Consider the following 24299-nt stretch of genomic DNA (forward strand, 5'->3'; position numbering starts at 1 on the left):
GTTTGTCTCCCTCCCGATCCCATCTTGTTTTTTTTTTCCTTCCCTACCCCCCAAAACCGCCACTTTGCCTCTCAAATTCCTCATATCAGGGAGATCATATGATAATGGTCTTTCTCTGAAGATTTTTTTAAGAATCACAATTATAATAGAATTAAATAAATTTCATACACGTGAAAGGATCTTGTTTTTCTTTTTTTAATATTTTATTTATTTATTTGAGAGAGACAGAGAGAGCGAGTGAGCAAGGGGAGGAGCACAGGGAGAGGAACTAATGTAGACTCTGAGCTGAGCACGGAGCCTGATACAAGGTTCAATCCCAGGACCCTGAGATCTTGACCTGAGCCGTAATCAAGTCGGATGCTTAACCGACAGCCATCCAGGCACCCCACACATGTAAAAGGATTTTAATCTTAAGAATTAACTGCTGAATATTTTAAATTCCTTGAAAAAAACTCCCTGATTTGAGTTCTTGGTTAAAAACACTTTTATGGGCAAGAGCGCCTGGGTGCCTTAGTCATTGGGCATCTGCCTTCGGCTCATGACCCTAGGGTCCTGGGATCGAGCCTGCGTCAGGCTCCCTGCTCAGTGGGAAGCCTGCTTCTCCCTCTTCCACTCCCCCTGCTTATGTTCCTTCTCTCACTGTGTCTCCCTCTGTCAAATAAATAAATAAAATCTTAAAAAAAAAAAAAAAAAAACACTTTTATGGGGCACCTGGGTGGCTCAGTTGGTTAACTATCCAACTTTTGTTATCAGTTCAGGTCTTGATCTCAGGGTCATGAGTTCAAGCCCTGCATGGGGCTCCACACTGGGCATGAAGTCTACTTATAAATATATACATACATACATACATATATACATCACTCTTTTAGAAAAGCCACTAGAAATTTATAAAATGAATTTTCATGCCAGAATATGCTTACTACTAAACTTCAAGAAATGAAAACTACAATGTCTGAGATATACACTGGATGGAACTAGCAGATTAGACACTGTAGAATAAAAATTTAGTGATCTTGAGGCACATGCAACAGAGACCACACAAAAAGAAAAAAGAAAAAGAAAGAGAAAAAAAGAAAGTGCATCCACGAACCGTGGGGAAACTTTAATCAGTCTAATATTTGAGTAGTTGGAATTCCTGAAGAAGCCAGGAGGAGATGAGACACAAAATATCTTAAGAAATAAAGGTCAAAATTTTCCAAACTTGATGAAAACTACAAATCCACAGATCTAAGAAGTTCTACAAAACCCCAAACTCAAGAGGCATAAAGAAAAAGGAATGTTAAGAAAAGTCCTTCATGGGGCGCCTGGGTGGCTCAGTCGTTAAGTGTCTGCCTTCGGCTCAGGTCATGATCCCAGAGTCCCGGGATCAAGCCCCGCATCAGGCTCCCTGCTCAGTGCAGAGCCTGCTTCTCCCTCTCCCACTGCTGCTCTGCCTGCTTGTGCTCTCGCTTTCTCTGTCAAATAAATAAATAAAATCTTAAAAAAAGAAAAGAAAAGCCCTTCAGGCATAAGGAAAATTCTATCAAATGAAAACATGAATATACAGAAAAAAATAGATTACCAGAAATGCTACCTACATGGATAGATATAAAAAATTACTGTTCTTTAAAACTCTTTAAAAAGATACTTGGCCCTTTAAATAAAAATAATAACAATGTTGGGCTTATAACATATGTAAAAGTAAAATGCATGACAATAATATCATAGAAGCCAGGAGAGGAAAAACTAAAATATTATAGGGTTCTTTTACTGTACATGAAGTGGTAAAATATACATCAGAAAGAACATAAATTACACTGTGAGAAGTTAAAGATGTATACTATGAACTCTAAAGCAAATACTAAAATAATAAAGGGTTATAGCTAATAATCCAAAAAAGGAGATAAAGTGGAATAAAAAAAAATATTCAACTAATCCAAAGAAGGCAGGAAAAAAGTCAAGGAGAAATAAAAAACAGATTGGACAAATTAAAAATAGCAAGATGATGAAATTAAGGCTAACTATGTAATCACATACAGTACAAATGGTCTAAAAACCCCAATTAAAACAGAGATCGTTACATTGGACTAACAGCCAAACCATATGCCCTCTAAAATAAACACACTGTAGAGACACCTGGGCGGCTCTGTGGGCTTAGCACTCAACTCCTGGTTTTGGCTCAGGTCATTATCTCAGCATCTCAGGATCGTGGGACCGAGCCCCACATAGGGCTCCACGCTCGGATGGGAGTCTGCCTAGGATTCTCTCTCTCTCTCTCTCTCCTCGCCCCACCCCACCTCTCTCTCTCTCTCTCAAATAAGTAAATCTTTAAAAAATAAATAAATAAAATAAATGCACTTTAATGATTTTATGTATTTGAGAGAGACTGAGCATGCATGAGAGAAAGACAAGGAGAGGGAAAAAATCCTAATCTCAAACAGGCTCTGAACTGAGTGTAGAGCCTGAAGCCGGGCTCAATCCCGTGACCCTGAGATCATGACCTGAGCCAAAAGCAAGAGTCAGAAGTTTAATCAACTAAGCCACCCAGGTGCCCCCAAAATGCACTTTAAATATAAAGACACAAAGAGATTAAAAGTAATAGGTAAAAAAAAGAAAGAAAAGAGGAAAAAGGTCAAAAAAGATATACCATGACATCACTAGTCAAAAGAAAGCTAAAGTGATTACATTAGATATTAAGCAAAGTAGATCACAGAGCAAAGACTATTACCAGGGATAAAGGAAGTCATTCCAAAATCACAAGAGTTAATTAATCAAGAGCATATAATCCTAAATGTTGATGCTCCTAATAGGAGAACTTCAAAATTAATCAAGTAAGACTTAAAGAAAAAAGAGACAAATGCCAACTGTCCTTGGAGATTTCAATATTCTCCTCTCACACGTATTTTTTTTAAAAGCAGACAGAAAATCAGCAAGAATATAGTAGATCTACACAATTCTATCAATCAACTTGACCTAAGTAACATTTACAGAGCACTCCATTCTTCTCAAGTAAACATGGAATATTTGCAAAGATACACCAAATCATGGGCCATAAAACAAATCTCACTAAATAAGAGTTTGAGTCATATAAAATATGTTTTCTTATCACAATGGAATTAATGTAGAAATCAGTAACATAAAAATTTTTAGACGATCCCTAGTAATTGGAAACTAAAACTCCCCTTTCTAAATATTCCATCGACCTAATTTCAAGTGAAATTAGAAAGTGTATGCAACTGATGAAAATAGATCAGAATTTGTGGGATACACTACTAAGGAGGAAAATTGTAACCCTCAATACCTATATTAATTTAAGCTTTCACTCTAACAAAGTATGTGCAAGAGTCTTATACCGAAAACTTTAAAAAAAAAAAAAAAGGCTCAATACTGTTAAGATATCAATCCTCCCTAAACTGATCTACAAATCAACACAGTCCCAATCAAAATCCCAGGAGGGTTTTTTTGTTGAAACTGAGAAGCTGATTCTAAAATGTATGTGGAAATGCAAAGCAGCTGGAATAGAGTTTTTTTTGGAAAGGGACAGGGCTCGAAAACTCATAGTACCTACTGTCAAGGCTTTCATAAAGCTACAGGAATCAAGACAGCACATCTGGCATACACAAAAACACATGCAGCAACAGAACAGAATAGAGACTTAATATATGTGGTCAAATGGTTTTCAACAAAGCCACTGCGTTTAGCGGAGGAAGGACAGTGTTTTCAACAAATGGTGCTATATATACATATACACACACACAGAAACAAAAACAAAAACAAAAGCCTCAATTCTTACCTCACACCATATAAAACTTAATTCAAAATGGACCTACGTGGGGCACCTGGGTGGCTCGGTGGGTTAAAGCCTCTGCCTTCAGCTTGGGTCATGATCCCAGGGTCCTGGGATCGAGCCCCGCGTCAGGCTCTCTGCTCTGTAAGGAGCCTGCTTCCTTCCTCTCTCTCTGCCTGCCTCTCTGCCTGCTTGTGATCTCTGTTTGCCAAATAAATAAATAAATAAATAAATAAATAAAAAGGGTCCTGGGATCGAGCCCCGCGTCAGGCTCTCTGCTCTGTAAGGAGCCTGCTTCCCTTCCTCTCTCTCTGCCTGCCTCTCTGCCTGCTTGTGATCTCTGTTTGCCAAATAAATAAATAAATAATTAAATAGGGCCTAAGTGAGAGCTAAAACTATGAAGCTTTTAGGGGAAAAAATAAATAAATAAATAAAACAAAACATAGATCAAAGAAATTTAGACACCACACCAAAAACATGGCTCAAAGAAGAAAAAAAATGATCAACTGAATTTTATCAAAAGTAGAATCTTATAATCTGTGAAAGATACTGTTAATGAAAAGGCAAGCCATATCCTCAGAGAAAGTATTTTCAAAACATGTACCTAATTAAAGATTTGTGTCCAGAAGGTATAAAGAACTCTTACAACTTCATAAAACAAACTAATAAAAAAGGTGGGCAAAAATACGAATGAGAGATCTACTTCATGAGACACTTCATGAGAGATATACAGAGGGCAAATAAGTCCAATGAAAAGATATTCAACAATATTCGTCATTAGGAACATGCAAACTAATACTATGATCAGATACTATCAGATACCGACTAGCAAGGGTAAAATTAAAAAGACTGACACCACCAAGTGCTGATGAGAATGTGGAACAGCTGGAAATCTCATAAATTACTAGCTGAGATAAAAAATGGATTAGCCACTTGGAAAACAGCATGGCAGTGTCTTATAAAGTCACCTATGTGTTTATAATATGCTTAGCAATATTATTCCTGAGTATACACCCAAGAGAAATGAAAACCATATGTTCATACATGTGTTCATAGCAGCTTTATCCATAAGAGCCAAAAATTAGAAATAACTAATTGCCCATCAGCTGATGGGTAGATAAAAGCACTGTGGTGCATCATATAACAGAATAGTAACCAACAGTGAAAGGAACAAACTACTGACACAGGCAACATGAATGAATCTCAAAAGCATTAAGTGGTTTTGTAAATGATTTGTCCATCAGAACTCTTTAATGCCTAGGCAACCTCCAGACAATATGTAAGCTAGACACACAAAACTGTATGCTCTATGATTCCATTTACATGACATACTAAAGACAAAACTACAATTAGTGGCTGCCCAGGGCTGGGGCTTGGAGAAGGAGGCAGACGACAAAGGGATATGAGGGAACATTCTGTTATGTAAATATCCTGTACCTTGATGTTGGTGGTGGTGGACAACTCTCTGTACTTGTCAAAACACATCAACTGTACATTTTAAAACTGGATTTTACTGTATATAAATTATACCTCAATAAACCTGACTTTAAAAAACAGACTGGGTCCTTTTCCCTTATTTATAATTCAAATAGACATGGGACTGCGCTTTACATAAGGACTACTTTAAATCAAGATAGCATTCGTGGGGCGCCTGGGTGGCTCAGGGGGTTAAGCCTCTGCCTTTGGCTCAGGTCATGATCCTGGGGTCCTGGGATCGAGCCCCGCATTGGGCTCTCTGCTCCATGGAGAGCCTGCTTCCTGCTTTCTTTCTCCACCTGCCTCTCTGCCTACTTGTGATCTCTCTCCGTCAAATAAATAAATGAAATCTTTAAAAAAAAAAAAAAAAGAGTAGCATTCGTTTCTAGTACAGCACAAAAGTAAAGGAGTCAATAAAAATGTTAACAGGAGAGGAGTTTCCGTCTCAATTGTAAATAATTATCATTAAAAACACTCGAAATATTGGGCACCTGGGTGGCTCAGTCCAGCTGAGCAACTGACTCTTGGTTTCGGCCCAGGTCACTGTCTCAGGGTCGTGAGAACGAGCCCTGTGTTGGGCTCCATAATCAGCAGGAAGTCTGCTTGAGATTCTCTCCCCCTCTCTCTGTCCCTCCCCATGCTTTCTCTAAATAAATAATAAATAAATAATTTTTTTTAAAAAAATAATTATACTGTTAAAAGAACTTTGTATATTGATACAAGCAGGCATATGATCAATTTGGGAACCTGAGAACAGCCGAGCAGCTCACCATTTCGACTTGGCTCATGTTGCTCCTTCTCCGGATGCTGGTTTTGCGGCTGCCCTATGCTGACAGGTGGGTGGTGCCCAAGGCCATATGGTATGGGAGACCCCCGTCCGTGTGTCTGTAAGAGGTTCATATTGTAGGCCATCGCTGCCTGGTGCGTAAGGATCCGAGGATCGACTGCAAATCTGCCCTGGTACCCTGTCCATGGTACCTAGGTTATTACAAGAAATAAAATAACTGCATTAAGTACATTCTCAAAGGCAAGCTGCCACAGGGCTGTTGATTAGGGAAAAGCAAACACACACACACACACACAGATGTCAATTTTATCAAAATGAAGAACTACAAAGTCAATGCTAATTGTAGCAATTGGCAGAATTACTACCAACATCTTAACTGGTCAAAAACTGGCTTCTTAAAAAAAAAATAATAATTGGCTCCCTGATTCTTTAGGATGTAGGGAAAACGGATCATCTTTCGCGTTTGGAAGAAACTAAAGACTTAAAATTGATAATTATTCTTTGACACATTAAATCATTTTATTATCCTGAATCATTTCTCCTCAATATGAATGTATACATGCCATAGATTACCAAGAAAATCACCTTTTATAACCACATAGTTACATAGTTTAATAAACTAAATGAAAGAACAAGGGAAAACTTCAGAAAGAATTTAGAATTTAGTCTAAGGTGTCTTGACACAAAATACAGAATACACATAATGCATAATATACATATTCCACTTTACAGGAATAACCCAATCATTTCATGTTCATTTGTTGTAGGCAAAATTCCAACAGTCTGTTAGTTAAATTAATGCTTTTGATTAATTCCTCTTCCCTTAAACCACAGAAATAGAACATTTCTTTAGGTGTATCTAAACATATAATCTCTGCACACTAATGCAAAAGGAGAAACAATGACATCTAAGCTACTGCCCCATCTTACAGTAATGTAACTGTTACATGCAGACTCTTAAAAAAAATCTTTTATAATAAAAGCCTCCTGACCTAGTAAAATGAAATATAAATCCTAAGGGACTTACTATTTAAAGCAAATGATAAAATGTTGCCAGGCTGTCTGGGAAGAAATAAGTCAGCTAAAATTGAAGGTCTATGCGGAGTGGGCATGAATTACGTATTTCTTACTGACAATTCACTGGCTGCTATAACTGTAAACTACTGTGATCAATATGGCTGAGAAAGGTTTACATCATGGCATTTTTCCATTTTGGTGGGGAGGGAGTGCCAAAAATCTTTGGCAATAATCACCTCTGCCTGAAATTACAACACTTACCTTAAATGAAAGATACGTTTTCTAGGCTAAAATTCCTGAATTTAGAAATGTTATATTAGCAAACTAGCAAAATTACAAAAATATTAAAGAATCTTAAAGGAATAAAAATGTGTTTCCATTATCCATTCATAAGATTCAAGCCCTCTAAATACCTATTTTCTTAGAAAGGATTTAATAATGTTTTTAAGTACCAGTAAGATTTCATAAGGAGGGAAATTTCTCAGATAAATTCAGATCGAGAGCTAGACTAACCCAAGCTTCTTTGCCTCCTCCGAAAAACTATTATTTCTTAGGAAGGATTAGTGAATTATGTAAGAATAAAAAAGTAAAAGATAAAATAAAGCATCACTTTATAAAACAAGAGACCAATTTACTAGCTCTGTTAACTTTCAGGTCAATTTTCCTAGTAAAAATATTCTAAAAGAATACAAAGGCTTTTCAATCAAAACAGTCAATTAACAGATTTCTTCATAGCCACTGGCAAGTAACCAACTGTAAGCAACAATTCATATTTCTTTGGTCATTTCAAACTCCGATGGTTAAAGAATGAGCTGCTTTAAAAGCCTACAGGTATTGAAAAAATTTTTTTAAAAAGGTAGAACACGATCTGGGATAGTCACTAATTTAGTGAAGCCTATTTTATTTTATTCAATAAAAAGTATCTCAAATGTCCACTTACAGGTAAAGGCACCGACATAACTACATTCCCTCCATAGACAGCAGGTACGTAAAGAATACTTGTCCCAGTGTGAGGATCTATTCTTTGAACAGGGCTTGGAGATTTCCCCAAATTTGGGTGAGGTCCAAGAGGGGGTGGAGGAGTATATGCTCTAATAGGATTGCCAATAAGTACAGAAGGATTGGGCTGAACTGAAATATAAACAGAGAGAGAATGCACTCAGTAGTTGTTCACATTTCTCTAGACAAGAATAATTTAAATCACCAACAGCAAAATACATTTCCCAGGTTGGCCATAAGGTATCTGATAATCGAGGAAATATACCAATGTGGAAGAATAAAGCATATTAAAAAAATTACCATTTTATAAGGCTCCCTAAAATGAGCTTGAGATATACAAAGTATTCCTTTTGTAAACTAGTGTAATTGTAAATGTCTTCCAAGAAGCTAGAGGTATATCTTTCGAGAAAACCATACACGCTCAGGGAAACATTCTTCTAAGACTAGGAAAATATATGCAACCCTTCACAACAAAGTTTTGGCTTACAGCTATAATATAGCCACAAACAAAATGAAGGCTAAGCAATTATTATTTTAAAAGCATACTTCCGTAATATTTTAAATTGTTTAAATAAACTTCATCTTGAAATTTCAATGACCCAACATTTGGAGAATATAAATATGTTCCAGAAACGTTTGTTGCATAGGCTTAAATGTTTTTCCTCAAACTTCTAGGTACAAATCACATGTTTTCAGTAACAGCATAACAAAGAATTTACATTGTGTTGAATTTATTGTGTTGAATAAAATAGTTCAGTGAGTTCCAAAGTGTGTGTGTGTGTGTGTGCGCACGCACGCACACACACGTGCATACATCCCACTCTAAATCCTATTCTTTCTAGTGATGAAGTTTGGAGGTAAATCTCTTATACAATAAAAGCAAGTTATCACAGAGCTAATTTTCCACTTACCAATTCCATCGTTCTGGAAATGATCATTCTGGGTATGATGGAGGCTCTTCCCCTTTACAGAAAAAAAAAAACAGAATTATAATAATTGTAATAATTTAAACACATTTAATATTAAGAGAACAGTAACCACTTTCCTAATCCTATGCAAATTAAATATACAGCAACAATTAAAACTCAAAGATTGCGAGTTTGTAATTAATAACCACTAGACTGCTTTGAGCCAACTTTCTTTTAAACTATTAAGTCACGGGGGTGCCTGGCGTGGTTTAGTCAGTTAAGTGTCTGCCTTTGGCTCAGGTCATGATCTCAGGATCCTGGGATCGACCTCCATGAAGGCTTCCTCGGTGGGGAGTCTGCTTTTCTGCCTCCCTCTGCCCCCCTTCCCACTTATACTCTCTCAAATAAATAAAATTTTTAAAAGTGAATAAATAAATATTAAGTCATGGTGCTAGGCCTCTAATTTTCTCAGCTTTCAAATTAAGGGTATCTAAAATTCTTTGCTTAAGTGAATAATAATGAATAAATAAATAATGTTTATTTTTTTAAATAAAAAGAAATAAGCAATCAATATGACTGAAACTAAATTCTACTCCTTTACAGCTTCTCTACAAATTTTCTATTAATTAAATGATGAAATGAAAAGTTGCTATCCACGACGCCTAGGTGGCACCTAGGTGGCTCCGTAGTTGGGTGTCTGCCTTTAGCTCAGATCACGTTCCCAGTGATCTGGGATCAAGCCCTGCATTGGGCTCCCTGCTGGGCAGGAAGCCTGCTTCTCCCTCTCCCACTCCCCCTGCCTGTGTTCCCTCTCCCGCTGTGTCTCTCTTGGTCAAATAAATAAATAAACAATCTCTTTAAAAAAAGAAAAGTTGCTTTTCAAGGGAAAAAAATCAGTCTTCAATTCCTGAGGATGAAAACCTTTAAAACAACCATGTGAACATAAACATGGGTTTGGGACTTAAGATATTTCCAGCATGGGGGTGCCTGGGTGGCTCAGTGGGTAAAAGCCTCTGCCTTTGTCTCGGGTCATGATTCCAGGGTCCTGGGATCGAGCCCCGCATCCGGGCTCTCTGCTCAGCAGGGAGCCTGCATCCCGCCCCGCCTGCCTCTCTGCCTACTTGTGATCTTTCTCGGTCAAATAAATAAATAAAATCTTTGGGGGAAAAAAAAAGATATTTCAAGCATGATTCATGGCAACTTCAAGTGTAAAATTTACTGAAGGAACAGGAAAAGACACTGGCACAATTTGCTTAAGAGAGCGTACAAATGTTCTAAAAAGCAATTTGCCAACATTACCAGAAGCATCAAAAATGTACACATGTTTTAACCCAATAATTGCACTTTCAGGAATTTATCCAAATGAAGTAATACTGGATTTGGGCACAGATGTTCACCACAGCATTGTTTATATGTGTGTTAAATGTTAACAACCTAAATGTCCATCATCCGAAGATTTATTAAATAAGCAATGCTAGACTCATGTACCATTAAATGGGATGACTTTAGGGCAGAAACAGTATTTGAAGAGACAATGGTTCTGAATTTCTGGATTTAAAAAAATTTGTCATTCTATTGGCTCCATGTAACACACAAAGCCATGATACAACACAAGTAGCATGCTATACAACTTACCCTTAGACAGATACAAATCTGTTATCTGTACCTAACATCTGAGGGGTGGATAACATCTACAACAGGAAAAGAAATTTCTTCCTGACCAAAGCAAAAGTACAGTGACACTTCATTTATCTCCCTATCTGTCGGCAGTGTTAATTATTCAGGTCAGCACTAAACATTAAAGGCATGTGGTCAGGTAAGCTTGTCATGAGGGGACTAGGGCAAGGAAGCTCCAACTCTTAGAGAGTCAGAAAGAAACACTCAAAAAAGAATCACAGCCAGTCCATTAAGAATCACAGTAGGTCCATTAATCCGGAGAATGTTCCCAGTGATCGGCACTAGCTAGAAAAAACAAACTTCTGAGGAATAAAGGAGCAGTAAGAAAAGCAGGGCAGAAGAAAGAAGAAACCACGAAAAGGTGAGCGTGGCAGGCAGCAGAGACGGCAGGGGTAAGTGGGAAGATCAGAAGCAGAAGCAATCAGAAGTGACATCAAGAGCAGTTGGGGCACATACAGGGACAGAAGAAAGGAGGTAAGACTGTTCCAAAAGGGTAGCACACCATTTAGATTTCTTAGCCTCTAATGAACCATCAAGCAGGGGTGATTGTGCAGCATGCAGAGAAAACAGTGATGCAGTCAGTGTGGTACGAGCAGCACCCCAAGACATCCACACCCTGATCCCTGGAATCCATGACTGTGCCATGTTATGCGGCAGATATAATTAAGTGGTGTATTTGAAATAAGGAGGTTATCCTAGATTACCTGGGTGGACCCACTCTAATCACATGAGCCTTAAAAGCAGAAGTTTCCCCAGCTGGAATAAGACAGATGTGGCAAAAAGACGAAGTCAGAGATTCCAAGGGAGAGAAGGATTTAATACATCATTGGTGACTCTGAGACAACACAAGAGCCAAATCCAAGAATGGGAGAGAAGGCTCCAGAAGCTAAGAATGCTCCAGCAGGCAAGGAGATAAGGATGTTGGTCCTGTAACCACAAGAAACTGGATTCTTCGTCAACTCTGAAGCAGAATCTTCCCAGAGCCTCCAGATAAGGGGCCAGTCAGCCCACACCTTGCTTGATCCTGGCCTTTCGAGACCCAACATCAAGAAACCAACCAAGGCAGCATGGACATGTGGCCCAAAGAAATGTGAGATAATACATTTGTGTTGTTTTAAGTCACTAAGTTTGTGCTGATTTGTTGCAGCCACAAGAGGAAACCAACACAAAGAACAACCACAGTCTAGGTTAATCCTACACTGTGAAGCTGGAAGCAGGCCAGACAACATGCATCGGAACTCAGGGTTGGGGGATAAGCTAACTTAAGAAGCAACTGAGGCCTATCATGTAAAAAGATATGCACCTCTACAAGTATAATTCAGCACTCTGTATGGTTCAGTGCAGGAGAAACTTTCCTCGGACTCTTTGACTCAGCATGAAGCTGTAGGGCAGTAAGTATACTTGGTCCATAGAAAAATCACATGGTGTTTGGTAGCTTATAAACAAATAATAACGTAGCAGGAGGGTTAGCACGAACTATGTATGAAAGTCATTCCACAGTGATAATTCCAATAATAAAGTCTGTGTACCTTTAGTAGAATGTCAGGATTTTTATAAGCAAATACAGCTCGTGTCAATATAGTTCATATGGACTTTTTACTCCATCATTGTTAAGTCAAATGTTTCTTTTTTTTACACATCGTTTTCCACTTACGCATTCAACAAATGTTAATGAGGCCCAACACACGTCTACCCCTGGATGGGCACTGAGGCTACTGACGTACACAGACTGACATGTTTTCTGATGTCTGGACAGTGAGCAGCTAGGGACGGATTATGAAAACAACTCCCAACTAAAATCTATAAAATAATGCTATGGTCTTTTCAAAGAATCCATTTCTGAGTGTTATCTCTGCTCCGACTGGTTTTCAGAGTGTGTGCAAATGAATCTGTTCCATTTTAGCAAAGCTTCCAAATGCTGCTCCCAGCAAATGCCCTCAGAGTAAGTGGAATGAAAACAGGCAAATTGCTTTTCTCTGTGCTAATTCTGCAGTCTCCTGGCAATAAATGATGCCTGCAGAGAGGAAGGCAAGAAAGGGCCAGCTCGGACAAGTGGCTCCTGGAGCCCAAACATTCTGGACCTTTGCTAACACCATCACAGAACGGACCTCTTAGCATAAAGTTATGTGACTGCTAAACAGCTCGGGCCATGTTTCGTCGCCAAACACAACCCAGAGCAAGCACGTCCTGGAGAACTTTCAACTATCGGCCAGGCTTCTGATGACTCCATCTCCAGGAAATCCGACTGGGACTTAAATCATAGTCTAACATCAACAATACTAATTTTTAATATAAAGCTATACATTAAGGAAAACTTAAGGGGAAATTGTATGGTTTAGTATCACGTTTTCATAAATAGCATCCTTTTCTAATAATGAAGTATATCTCCATTCATCAAAAGACTCTAGCACATGAAATAAAATATCTGGAATCTGTTTCAAAATTTTCCAGTGTGTAGATTTGGTGGGGGGATGAGATAAGTTTAAGTTGGTAATTAGTAAACCTAGATGACAGAGGGCCACTTGGGGGGCTCAGTAGGTTGAGCATCTGACTCTTGGGCTTTGGCTCAGGTCATAATCTCAGGGTCGTGGGCCTGAGCCCCGAGTTGGGCTCCGTGCTTAGCGGGGAGTCTGCTTGTCCCTCTGCTCCTCCCCCCATTAATGGTCATGCTCATGTGCACTCACTCTCTCTCAAATAAATAAAATTTTTAAAAAGGAGAGGGAATTCATTATACTATTCTACTTACGATTATTTGAAACTTCCTACAACAGAAAGTGAAATAAAACAAGACTCTAGTACAAATGCAAACCTCAAAACAATTTAATGGAAGTAAAATAAAATCCTGGGGAGAGAAGGAGATAAAGTGACAAAAACAACCTCTTGCTTACTACACCTCAGTTATTTAAAATTACTGAGTATTCTCAGACATGCTATAAATAATCAATATTTTTAAATAGCCAGGTGTATAAATAATTTGATGAACCGCTGTGTTAGTGACAGAAACAACAGATGGTATCTGTGGCATCAGTGAAGAGTATTTTCTAAAAAGTAAAAAAAAAAAAAAAAAAAATCAAATCTGGGCGATGGCTGCTTTGGCCTTTAATTACACAATCCTCTTATTAAAAGAGAAAAGCCACAAAGAAAGAGAAAGAGAGAAAGGCCACACTACACTTTCCTGAATGCACCGTAACCATTACTCACTTATCAAATATTTACTGAGCAGCCACTACATACAAAGTGTGGGGCAAGGCATAAGGGGCCATAAAAAGTATACAGAACTGGATTTCTGCCTTCAGATAGTTTATGGTTTTTAGAAAAGCAAGTGGATTGAACATATTCTATTTACTTCACTTTTACAAGAAAAATACAGAGCAAACTGCAGGATCTTGCTTGCAATCAGTCCACGTTTGGACCCTGGCTTGAATCTGGCTGACCTATTGTACGTAAACTGATGCTTCCACTCCCAAGTCCGTAAGAAGATTTTACTCTATTGTAGTTAAGGATGTGCAAAGAATACAATATTTTAATTTAAAAAAAACAGTAAAATATAAAAATTTCGACCTGGATTCCCCACTCCCCATACACCCTAAACTCCTCGCTGGTCCCTGCAGAGCCCGCTCTCTCACACCTCTGACCTTTTGTATAAGCTCTTTCTTAAGCTTCATTCATTCATCTCAAAAAATTCTTTGAAGCACCTGTGATGAGCCAGTGTTGTTCTAGGCACAGAGGCCAGTGCAGTAAGTAATACAGGCAAAAATCTCTGCCCTGACGGAGCTTTTATATCCTAGTTTCTGAAATGTCTGCTCAGTCTAGCACTATCCCCCTCTATTCAGTGGACTGCTAAATAAGAACTCTGTGGTGGAAACTGCCTTGAATCCACCTGCCTCCTCTGACCATCATCCTCCAACATCTGCCACAAAGGACTCAGGGGGCCTCATGTGCTCCCTTATGCTTCTCTAACACCTACCCCAGCAGCTGGCACAGAGAAGCAACTTAACTATCTGATAAATAAGTTGATTATTAATTAATATTTTAAAGGTTTAGAAATCTAGAAGACTTGTTTATACAAGATGTTTAATCCCCTAGAAATCCCAAATCAGTAAAACATGACTGCACATTCGGACCATTTTTATTTAATAATATACAATGGTATATTAACACAGAAGTAGTTCTCTTCTCAGCTTAATACCTATTCAGCTCAAAGATTTTCAAGATATTAAACCATTAATTAGCGTTCACATATCAGGTTTTACATTTTAAAAATGAAGCCCCAAACTGACATATTCTTTTACTTCATTCCTGTCAATAAATTTCATACCATACTGATGACTATAAACACACCAAAAAAAACCAGAGCAGATACTAAACACGCTATTCTCATAACTTTCTTTTCTAGATGGTAGGTGCAAGCCTATTTTTTTCAGGCACTGTAGCAAACACAGCAGCTGTCCCTGCCCAAAATAACTGGTTCAAAAGCAGACATGGCCCTGACTGACTCACCTCCACTCCTGACTGGACTACTTCCTACACAACAAATATAGGTCAAGTCAATTAATCCTCAAGAAGTCAACCGAATTTTCTCACTGGGTCAAATATTACTTGAAATGAATTGATCAACACAGGTTAGGAACTGTTTTCGACAAACACTATTATATAATATTATTTCTTGTAATAATACGCTCTGAGGGCTCTTTTTAATGAGTGTTAACAGTCTTTTAAACTGCTTTGTTGTATTCACATCATGCTAAATAAACGCCTATCAGCAGAGAGGACAGGGAGGTATCATACAAAGGACACAAAAGCAATCAGATACTTGGAAACTTTTTTGAGGATGATTATGACCTTGAGCATGGCTACACACCACACTGTATTGTCACGTGCATATCCGAACTAAACAAGCTCCTTGAAGAGACTGCTTGCCACCCAATGTAACCTTCATTTCCAATACTTGAAGAAACTTGCAGCCCAGTGAACCTTGGGCCATTCTGTGCTGTTCTCTCCCTCTACCCTCTTCGACTCCGAGAGCAGGCTTTACCTTGGGGGGTGACTGCTGCAGTTTGTTGGTATTTCCTGAATGCTGCAGTCGTAGAGCCCGGGGGATAAATTCAGGTGCCAGTGGATTCAACACATACGTCTTCTTGAGTTCTAAAGCCTCTAGCTGAGCTTTGATCTGTTCAAAAGTGATTCCGTGTAGGCTATTATTTTCATGACACAGGGCAATAAACCGTTCCCAAAATTTCCTACAGAAAAGATTAGAAGATCAGTATACAATTTCAGTGGATAAAATCACAGAAAAGAACATAAGCAACTAAAGATAGTTTCAAATTCCCTCTTCCCACCCCAAATCCTCAGATCAACATTCACCTGACGATGATTCAGGTATAATCTTTCTACCAGATCACAAGACTCCAGAAATTCGATTCTGAAACTACAGTCAAGTCAAATATTGTGGAAAATACAAATTATGCTCTCAATTAATTTTGCCTGACCAATGCAAGTAATGTGGTCAATGCTCAATTATCCACACTAATCTAAAAATGACAGTTTTATTATCTACATAAGTAAGGATTTCAAAACTGATGCTAACTCATTTTACAGATGATTTGTACTTAATACATACTTACATATACGTTATAGACACACACAAATATAGACATATATAAATCAGACTAATCTGAATTATGGGGCCAAAGGAACCTGGTGCTAGATGACTAAGAAAAGCCAACTCATGACATAAATCTGAACCACAAAGTAGATAATCCTCAAGGAAGATACTTAAGAAATAACTAGCTATTCCTGTATTTTCTCTTACTTAAACAGATGCCTTGTCACAAGCAGAACACAGAACATTAACTGACTAAGAGAGTTAAGGTGATTATGAAAAATGCAGGAAGTTAGATGTGAATTTTAATGTTGATTATTCATTTCCTAATCAAATTAATAATAGTAAAGGGAAAAAAATTCAAAAACTTGTTACAGTTGGATAGCTGTCTTCCTACAGGTTTGGAAACTGATCTTTAAATATCAAAAAAATTAAATACATATTACAAAAGACAACATAAATTTTTAAAAATTTTAAATGGCTATTATAAATATGCATACCTATCTTTAACATGAGGTTCAAATAATGTTTTATTACACTATAAAAGATACATGAAATGGTTTCTTCCCAAGTTGGTATCCTTGTGTCCAGGTGGACAAGAAGTAATCAAGATAGCTTCAAGAAGCATAAATGAAAAGGTTTATATTATAAAAGTTAGTATATGAGTGGGAAATGGGTTATTCATACATTCATAAAACTTCGCACGGTTTAATTTTGAACTATGTTTCTCTTACATATGTCTTTTATGCTTTTTTAAAGATGAGTTTAAGAAATGGATCCAAAAGAAATTTCAGGTCTATATGTCAACAACAAGTATTACAAAATGTTAAATAGCATTTCTGACAATAAGATATAAAGGATAACAAAATAGTCATTCAGCTACAGGAAGTATGTGTTGCTAAGAAATGCACACTAGTAACCTTTATTTTTATTAAGAACCCTTCTGGGGGTGCCAGGGTGGCTGAGTCTTGGTTTCAGCTCAGGTCAAGATCTCCGGGTCATGATCTTGGGATCATGAGATGGAGCCCCACGACAAGCTCCAGGCTCACTGCAGAGACTTCTTGCCCCGCTCCCTCCCACTCTGTTCCTCCCTGCTCTCTCTCCCCCCCCCAAAACATACATACATACATACATACATACACATACATACATACATACATACATAAATGTATGTGACCTTAGGGGGAAAAAAGAACCCTTCTGAAGGAATCAAGGCTTTTTTCTCACAGCTAAGAAAGATAAGCTAAGGAAGAACTATCTTTCTATTTTTTATTTATTTATTTGAAAGAGATAGAGTGTGTGAAAGAGAGCAGAAGCAGGGGGAGCTGCAGAAGGAGAGGGAGAAGCAGGGCTCAATTCCAGGACCTTGAAATCAAGACCTAAGTCAAAGGCAGACATTTAACCAACTGAGCCACCTAGGTACCCTGGATTATCTTTAATATAGCACTAAGAAGCTAAAATCCATAAACTTTTCTGCCCTTTTGATTTAAATAAAGCCACAGTATTCAACTGTGGGAACATTTATCAACATGATTCTACATGCTACATTCAGAAGTTTCTTTGGTCTAATTGATAAAGTATCAATTTCATAAAATGGCATTTCATATTTGGGTTGAAATTTAAGACACAGCAACTTTTACTCTAAGTTTTTAATACCATTTTTTTATAACAGATTTTCATTTCCAGCATAGAACTTGTTCTATGTTTAAGCTCCTTTTAAAATCCCATACCCTGCTCCTATACCGGCCTCACTGACCTCAGCTGCTCTTGAACAAGAGCTGGAGTTACACAGAGTTAATTAAGCAGAACCTTCCAACAACCCCACAGTTCAAGAGAAGCTAGTAGCTCAGTGACAGTCTTGGTCTACAAGATGTCAGGGATCTCGAAGACACAGGCTTAGAGCTAATGGACACCATTTCAGAACAATAAACACAGTAAGTTAATCAAGTTAAACAAGTTCCGAAAGTAACCTGAAATCTCTATTTTAAATCTCACTTATCCTTTGAATGACCCACTGGTATGGGGAAGTGGTCAAGAACATGGATTCCAGAACTTCGCTCTGGGGTTTTGGTCATGGCTCTGTCATTCAGCTGTGTAACTTAAGGCAATTCAATAACTTAATCTCTCTCTGTAGCTCAATTTCCACATGTGTAAAATAAGACACCAACAGTATTATTATTGTACTTTCTCACTTTTAAATTTTCAGAGAAATGTATTTTTTCCTTCAAAAAAAAATTTTTTTTAAAGATTTTATTTATCTATTTGACAGACAGAGATCACAAGTAGGCAGAGAGGCAGGCAGAGACAGAGAGTGAGGAAAGCAGGCTCCCCCCACCGTTGAGCAGAGAGCCCGATGTGGGGCTCGATCCCAGGACCCTGGGATCATGACCTGAGCTAAAGGAAGAGGCTTTAACCCACTGAGCCACCCAGGTGCCCTTCCTTCAAAAATTCTTAAAGTTGAAAATTTTCCTTTTCTTAGGGCTCCTGGGTCATTGGGTGTCTGCCTTCGGCTCAGGTGGGGATCCCAGGTTCCTGGGATCCAGCAAGCCCCACATCGGGCTCCCTGCTTGCCCAGCAGGAAGCCTCTTCCTCCCTCTCCCACTCCCCTTGCTTGTGTTCCCTCTCTCCCTCTCTTTCTCTGTCAGATAAATTTTAAAAATATTTAAAAAAATAATTTTTTTTCTTTTCTCTTTTCATGTAGGCTCACAGCCCTTGAACTCCACAATACTTTATTAAATACTATGTATGGTATTATGAGGCACTTGAGAACTTCAACTATATTCAGACTGAGAAGACTTCACCACTGTGGTTATTCATAGGGTGCACTAATTCTGAGGCCCATCCCTAAAATTTTCACATATTATTATGACAACAATTTGAACTAGAGAACCCAAGTATGTTTCTACATTGTAATATAATTACAAGTATTTCAAAGAAGATAACCTTAATTTTAGTTACCACATGAACAAAGTTTGGTTTTGTTTTTATGCTAACCTTGCTTCTAAGATCACCGACAAAACAGTGAAAAATCACTGAGCATCCTTAAGTTATAGAGAGTGCATATGTATACATACACATATACATACATCTGAAATACAATTTTATCTCACTCAGTAAATGGAATTTGCTAATGAAGAAATCCAGTTCACAGGAAAACCTCTTCCCAACACACTGATTTGGAGAAATGTATGACTCCTCCCGGCCCTCCCCATACGCTGTAGATTTATACAAGCATTTTCTTCAGTTCCTGGGAAAGGCAGGGTAAGCCAGAGAGAAGAGTTTGGGTTTTGAAGTCAGTGTGACATCTGTTTGAGTGAACCACTTAATAGGTAAATGACCTTGGGTAGTAATTTAAACTCTTTGAATCAGACAGCCCATTTAAAATGCAAATAAAATTCACACATTGCAGGGTTTTTGGGATGACTGAATAAGGCTAAGTGTGCAGAGCACTTAACCAAGCACCTGGCAAGAGAAAGCTGTCAGTAAACAGCAGATACTATTCGTTGACTTGGCGAGCTGGCGAGGAGGAAGGTCACTACATTCACTTTAGGTTAACAGATAAATTCTATTTAAAAATACAACAAAAAGGGGTGCCTGGGTGGCTCAGTCGGTTAAGCAACTGCCTTCAGCTCGGGTCATGATCCCAGGGTCCTGGGATCGAGTCCCACATCCGGCTCCCTGCTCAGCAGAGAGCCTGCTTCTCCCTCTCCCTCTGCCTGCCACTCTGCTTGCTTGTGCTATCTCTCTGTCAAATAAATAAATAAAATCCCCCCCCAAAAAAGAAAACACAACAAAAAGATTATGTAATGGTTGCCTTCTAAAGATTATTTATTTATTTATTTGACAGACAGAAATCACAAGTAGGCAGAGAGGCAGGCAGAGAGAGAAGGTGGGGCGGGGGCAGAGGGCAGGCTCCCCCCACCGTTGAGCAGAGAGCCCGATGGCGGGGCTTGATCCCAGGACCCTAGGATCATGACCTGAGCCGAAGGCAGAGGCTTAACCCACTGAGCCACCCAGGTGCCCCTAACAGTTGCCATCTACACTGGTATACTATATACCATAATTATTCCTTGAAAATTTAATAAATATTTGGAAACATATTAGTTTTTCACAAATACTGAATGGGACACAGGGGGCGTGGCTGATTAACTCAAACTACAAAGAATCCATTCCTCTGTTACTACAGTGCCTAAGAATCATACATGTAGGGACACCTGGGTGGCTCAGTCAGTTTGGGCCTTCGGCACAAGTCATAACCCCAGAGTCCTAGGATCAAGCCCTGCAAATCTGCATTGGGCAACCTGCTCAGCGGGGGATCAGCTTCTCCCTCTGCCCCTCACCCCACTCTCGTGCTCTCCTTCACTCTTTCTCTCAAATAAATATAATCTTAAAAAATAAATAGATAAAGGCCATATACAACAAGTCCACAGCTGAAAAGCTGAAATACTTAGTGAAAAGCTGAAAGCTTTGGAGGAAAAAAAAAAACATGTATGTCCCCCAAGTTTACTTGTATTATGAGATTAAATTAATTTCTAATGAAATTTAAAAGATTAAAGCACAAATACCCATACACTTCAACTATCAGCTCTTGAATTAAAGCCCTAATTAAACTGTCCAAATAACACAGATAACCAGCATTCCAAATTAGCTATACATCACGTGATTTTTTTCTCCCTAGTTAACCTCTTACACTCCGCTGTATAGTAAGAAATAAGCAAACAATAGGCCTGGCTACAAGTTAAAAATTAGCCCTAGATAATCCTGACAACATGGCCTCAGAATTATTCACCTAATTGCTCTGAGAAAATAACAATTTATGTCACAGAAGGGGTGAAAAATGCTTATCTCATGGAATTCAGAGCATAATACAACTCTACAAAAGGAATAATCATTTTTGAAAGATAATATTCATATTGACAAATGTTTGACATTATTTATAAAAGGAGTCTACAACAAATCTGGCTCAAGGCTATTGTTATATCTACTTACTCCCCCAGTAGTTTCTAATTTGTTTTTCCCCTAGTTTTTTTTTAATAAGTTGTCCTATTTTATATGTGCTTTAATCTATTAAATTCTAACCAAAGTGATGTATTCTCACATTTTTCTAATGATAAATATAAACAAAATGGTAAATATCACAGCAATATTCTAACCAAATATTAATTAAAGTTACGCCTAAAATTCTTAGGAGAAAAGCTAAATTATTACACTTAGTTTTATTCATTTGTAACTTGGAATTAATACATTCCTTTCCCCAACTTTTCATCATTAGTGACTAAAAATGAACAGAAATCCATCTTTTAAGTATGAAATTAAAGATATTTTGGGGGTGCCTGGGTGGCTCAGTTGATTAAGCGTCTGATCATGATGTTGGTGTCCTGAAATCGAACCCTGCATCGGGCTCCCTGCTCAGTGGGGAGTCTGCTTTTCCCTCTCTTTCTCTCTTCCCTCTCTTTCTCTCGTTCTCAAATAAATGATAAAATCTTTTTAAAAAAAAAAAAAAAGAAGAGATTTTACAACAGGACTGTTTAGCTATGCATAAATAAGCCATGGACCACTCAAGTTTTGTGGATTTTTTAAATTTTTTCATTATTTTTTTGAAGATTTTATTTATTTATTTGTCAGAGAGAGAGAGAGAGAGAGAGAGCATGAGTGGGAAGGAGGGGCAGAGACAGAGGGAGAAGCAGGCTCCCCACTGAGCAGGGAGCCCCAAGTGGGACTTGATCCCAGTACCCTGGGACCATGACCATGAAGGCAGTCACTTAACCAACTGAGCCACCCAGGAGTCCCATGGATTTTTTTAAAATAAAAGTTATTTTTTATAACCTAATCATAAATTAAAACTACTTGATTCCTTTATTAATGGCTTTCCCCTATAAAGTATATTAACTTCTTCTGGAGTCTTAAACTCTAATACACGCAGATTATTATTAAAAGTCCCAGTTGTTTCCTTTCCCTATAGAATTTTTCTTCCTGCTGAAACAGGAAAACAGACAATAAAACGCTGCCATATCTATATTGCAATAGAAAAGGTGGTTTAGGCCACTTCTTAACAGCTCTGTCTACTTTAATTCTAACTATCAAAAAGAAATAATTACCCAAGGCATATTCGGAACTGTCTACATCGCTTTCTACTATCTGAATTTACGTTAACAGGTCCAGAATACTTCCACAACTTTAATTAATCCCTACTGTAATTCTTTTCCATAAATAATATAGGCTATAAATTTCAGTTCAACTGTTTTTTGTTAATGGTAACAATAAGTTTCAACACTATAAAGACCAAGCCTCATATTACTAGCCTCAAACAGTTAAAATTCCTATTACCTGGAAGTGTATAAAATATTTTGATATTTTAACTACATTTTAGTAGAAAATATAGGAATACTAGCAACACTATTCAAACACAAGTAATAACCACTCCTAACCTCCTTAATTTTAAGACCCTTGGATTAACCAAACACCAAGAATCATTTACACTGAGAAGCCCTGAGAGAAAGTAAGTAGAGAAGGAAATTCACCAAAAACAAGCTCACACAATAATGAAGGGGGAAAAAATTCACCAAAAACAAGCTCACACAATAATGAAGGGGGAAAAATGAAATAATATCAATAAAAAATTCAATCTCCATCAAAGATACACTTATACACAAAACCACCTCAGGACCCTTGCACAAGCTATTCCCTCTTCCTGGAACACTTTTACCCAGATATCAGCATAGCTCGCTCCTTCACTTCAAAGTCAGCTTCTCAGTGAGGGAAGCTCTGACCACACTCCATAAATCACAAAGCAGCCTGCTGCACCCCCATCACTCCTAATTCTCCCTTATGTTCTATTTCTCTTTCACTGAACTTACCATATACAGTATTCTTGTTCTGTTTAATCTCAGTCTTCCTCTCCTCCCCAATAAAACATAAAGCCCATAAAGGCAGAGATTTTTATTCATTTCTGTCACTGATACATTCTTAGTGGCTAGAAAGGCGCTTAGAACATAGCATGCACTCAGGAAATACCTGCTGCATGATGACTGAATGAAAGAATACATAATTACGAACATAATGAAGAGACCCAAAGCAATATATTTTTGTGTTCCCACTGGTATCAGGTGACTGAACCTGATTTTAATTAGACAAGAGGTCATATAAATAAGTATATACATAGGGATATGAATTACTGTACATTTTCCCCTTTAGTGTTTTAGGAACACAGAATTACCTGCATCTTCCAATAGAGCACAGAGCAATGGGATCGCCCACCACAGCAACCAGGGACTGTGCTCTTGTGATGGCGGTATTGAGAAGTTTGTAGTTAGAGAGAAAACCATAATCTAAATCCTCCGTGGAATCTTCCAGCAGCTGCTCTTTCTTCTTAATCGGTGTCTGTTTGTGTTTACAAGTATGCCTTGTACGCACTGTGCTAAGAAACAAAACTCTGAACTGTTTTCCTATAAAAAAATAAATGAATGAAAGACTTAAGATTACTTTGAACCACTGATACAATAAAAGCATTTCAGTTTTTAAATCTTATTGCTAAGTAACAAGTGTCGGTGAGGTTGTGGAGAAACTGAGACTCCTGTGTCCTGCAGGTGGGAATGGCAAATGGTATGCCAAAGACTCTGGAAAGTAGTGTGGCGGCTCCTAAAACAATTAACATAAAACTAAAACACAGAATTAAAATGAAGCATAGAATTAACACAGGATCCAGCAATTCCACTTCTGGGCATTTACCCAAAAGAACTGAAAGCAGGATTTCAAAAATATTTATATATCCGTGTTCATAACAGCATTAGTCACGGGGGCAAAAGGCAGAAACAACCCAAGTGTCCATCGACAGATAAGTGGATAAACAAAAAACACGGTGTATACATACCAAGAAATATCATTCAGCCTTAAAAAGGAAAGACATTCTGACACACGCTACAGCACGGATGAACCCTGAAGACATTACACTAAATAAAATAAGCCAGTCACAAAAGAACAAATACCACAGGACCACACTTCTATGAAGTACCTAGAGTAGTCAAATTCATAGAGAGAAAGCAGAATGGTGGTTCCAAGAGGCTAGGG

The 24299-nt window shown here is 38.0% G+C and overlaps 1 protein-coding gene across 9 annotated transcripts in view; it reads right to left on the reverse strand.

Annotated features, from left to right (window-relative positions):
• The window catches only part of HELZ (helicase with zinc finger), a 186075-nt gene that overhangs the window by 36028 nt on the left and 125748 nt on the right, over positions 1 to 24299 (reverse strand). For all 9 annotated transcript variants that reach the window (XM_059149522.1, XM_059149520.1, XM_059149523.1 and 6 more), the window contains 5 exons: positions 23449 to 23677; positions 15666 to 15870; positions 8957 to 9008; positions 7987 to 8177; positions 6013 to 6220 (listed from right to left, as the gene is read on the reverse strand). In XM_059149522.1, coding sequence (XP_059005505.1) covers positions 6013 to 6220; positions 7987 to 8177; positions 8957 to 9008; positions 15666 to 15870; positions 23449 to 23677 — 885 coding nt within the window. The remainder of the gene's footprint in view (positions 1 to 6012; positions 6221 to 7986; positions 8178 to 8956; positions 9009 to 15665; positions 15871 to 23448; positions 23678 to 24299) is intronic.

This window comes from Mustela lutreola, chromosome 15, assembly GCF_030435805.1.
Source record: "Mustela lutreola isolate mMusLut2 chromosome 15, mMusLut2.pri, whole genome shotgun sequence".
NCBI classification, from domain to species: Eukaryota; Metazoa; Chordata; class Mammalia; order Carnivora; family Mustelidae; genus Mustela; species Mustela lutreola.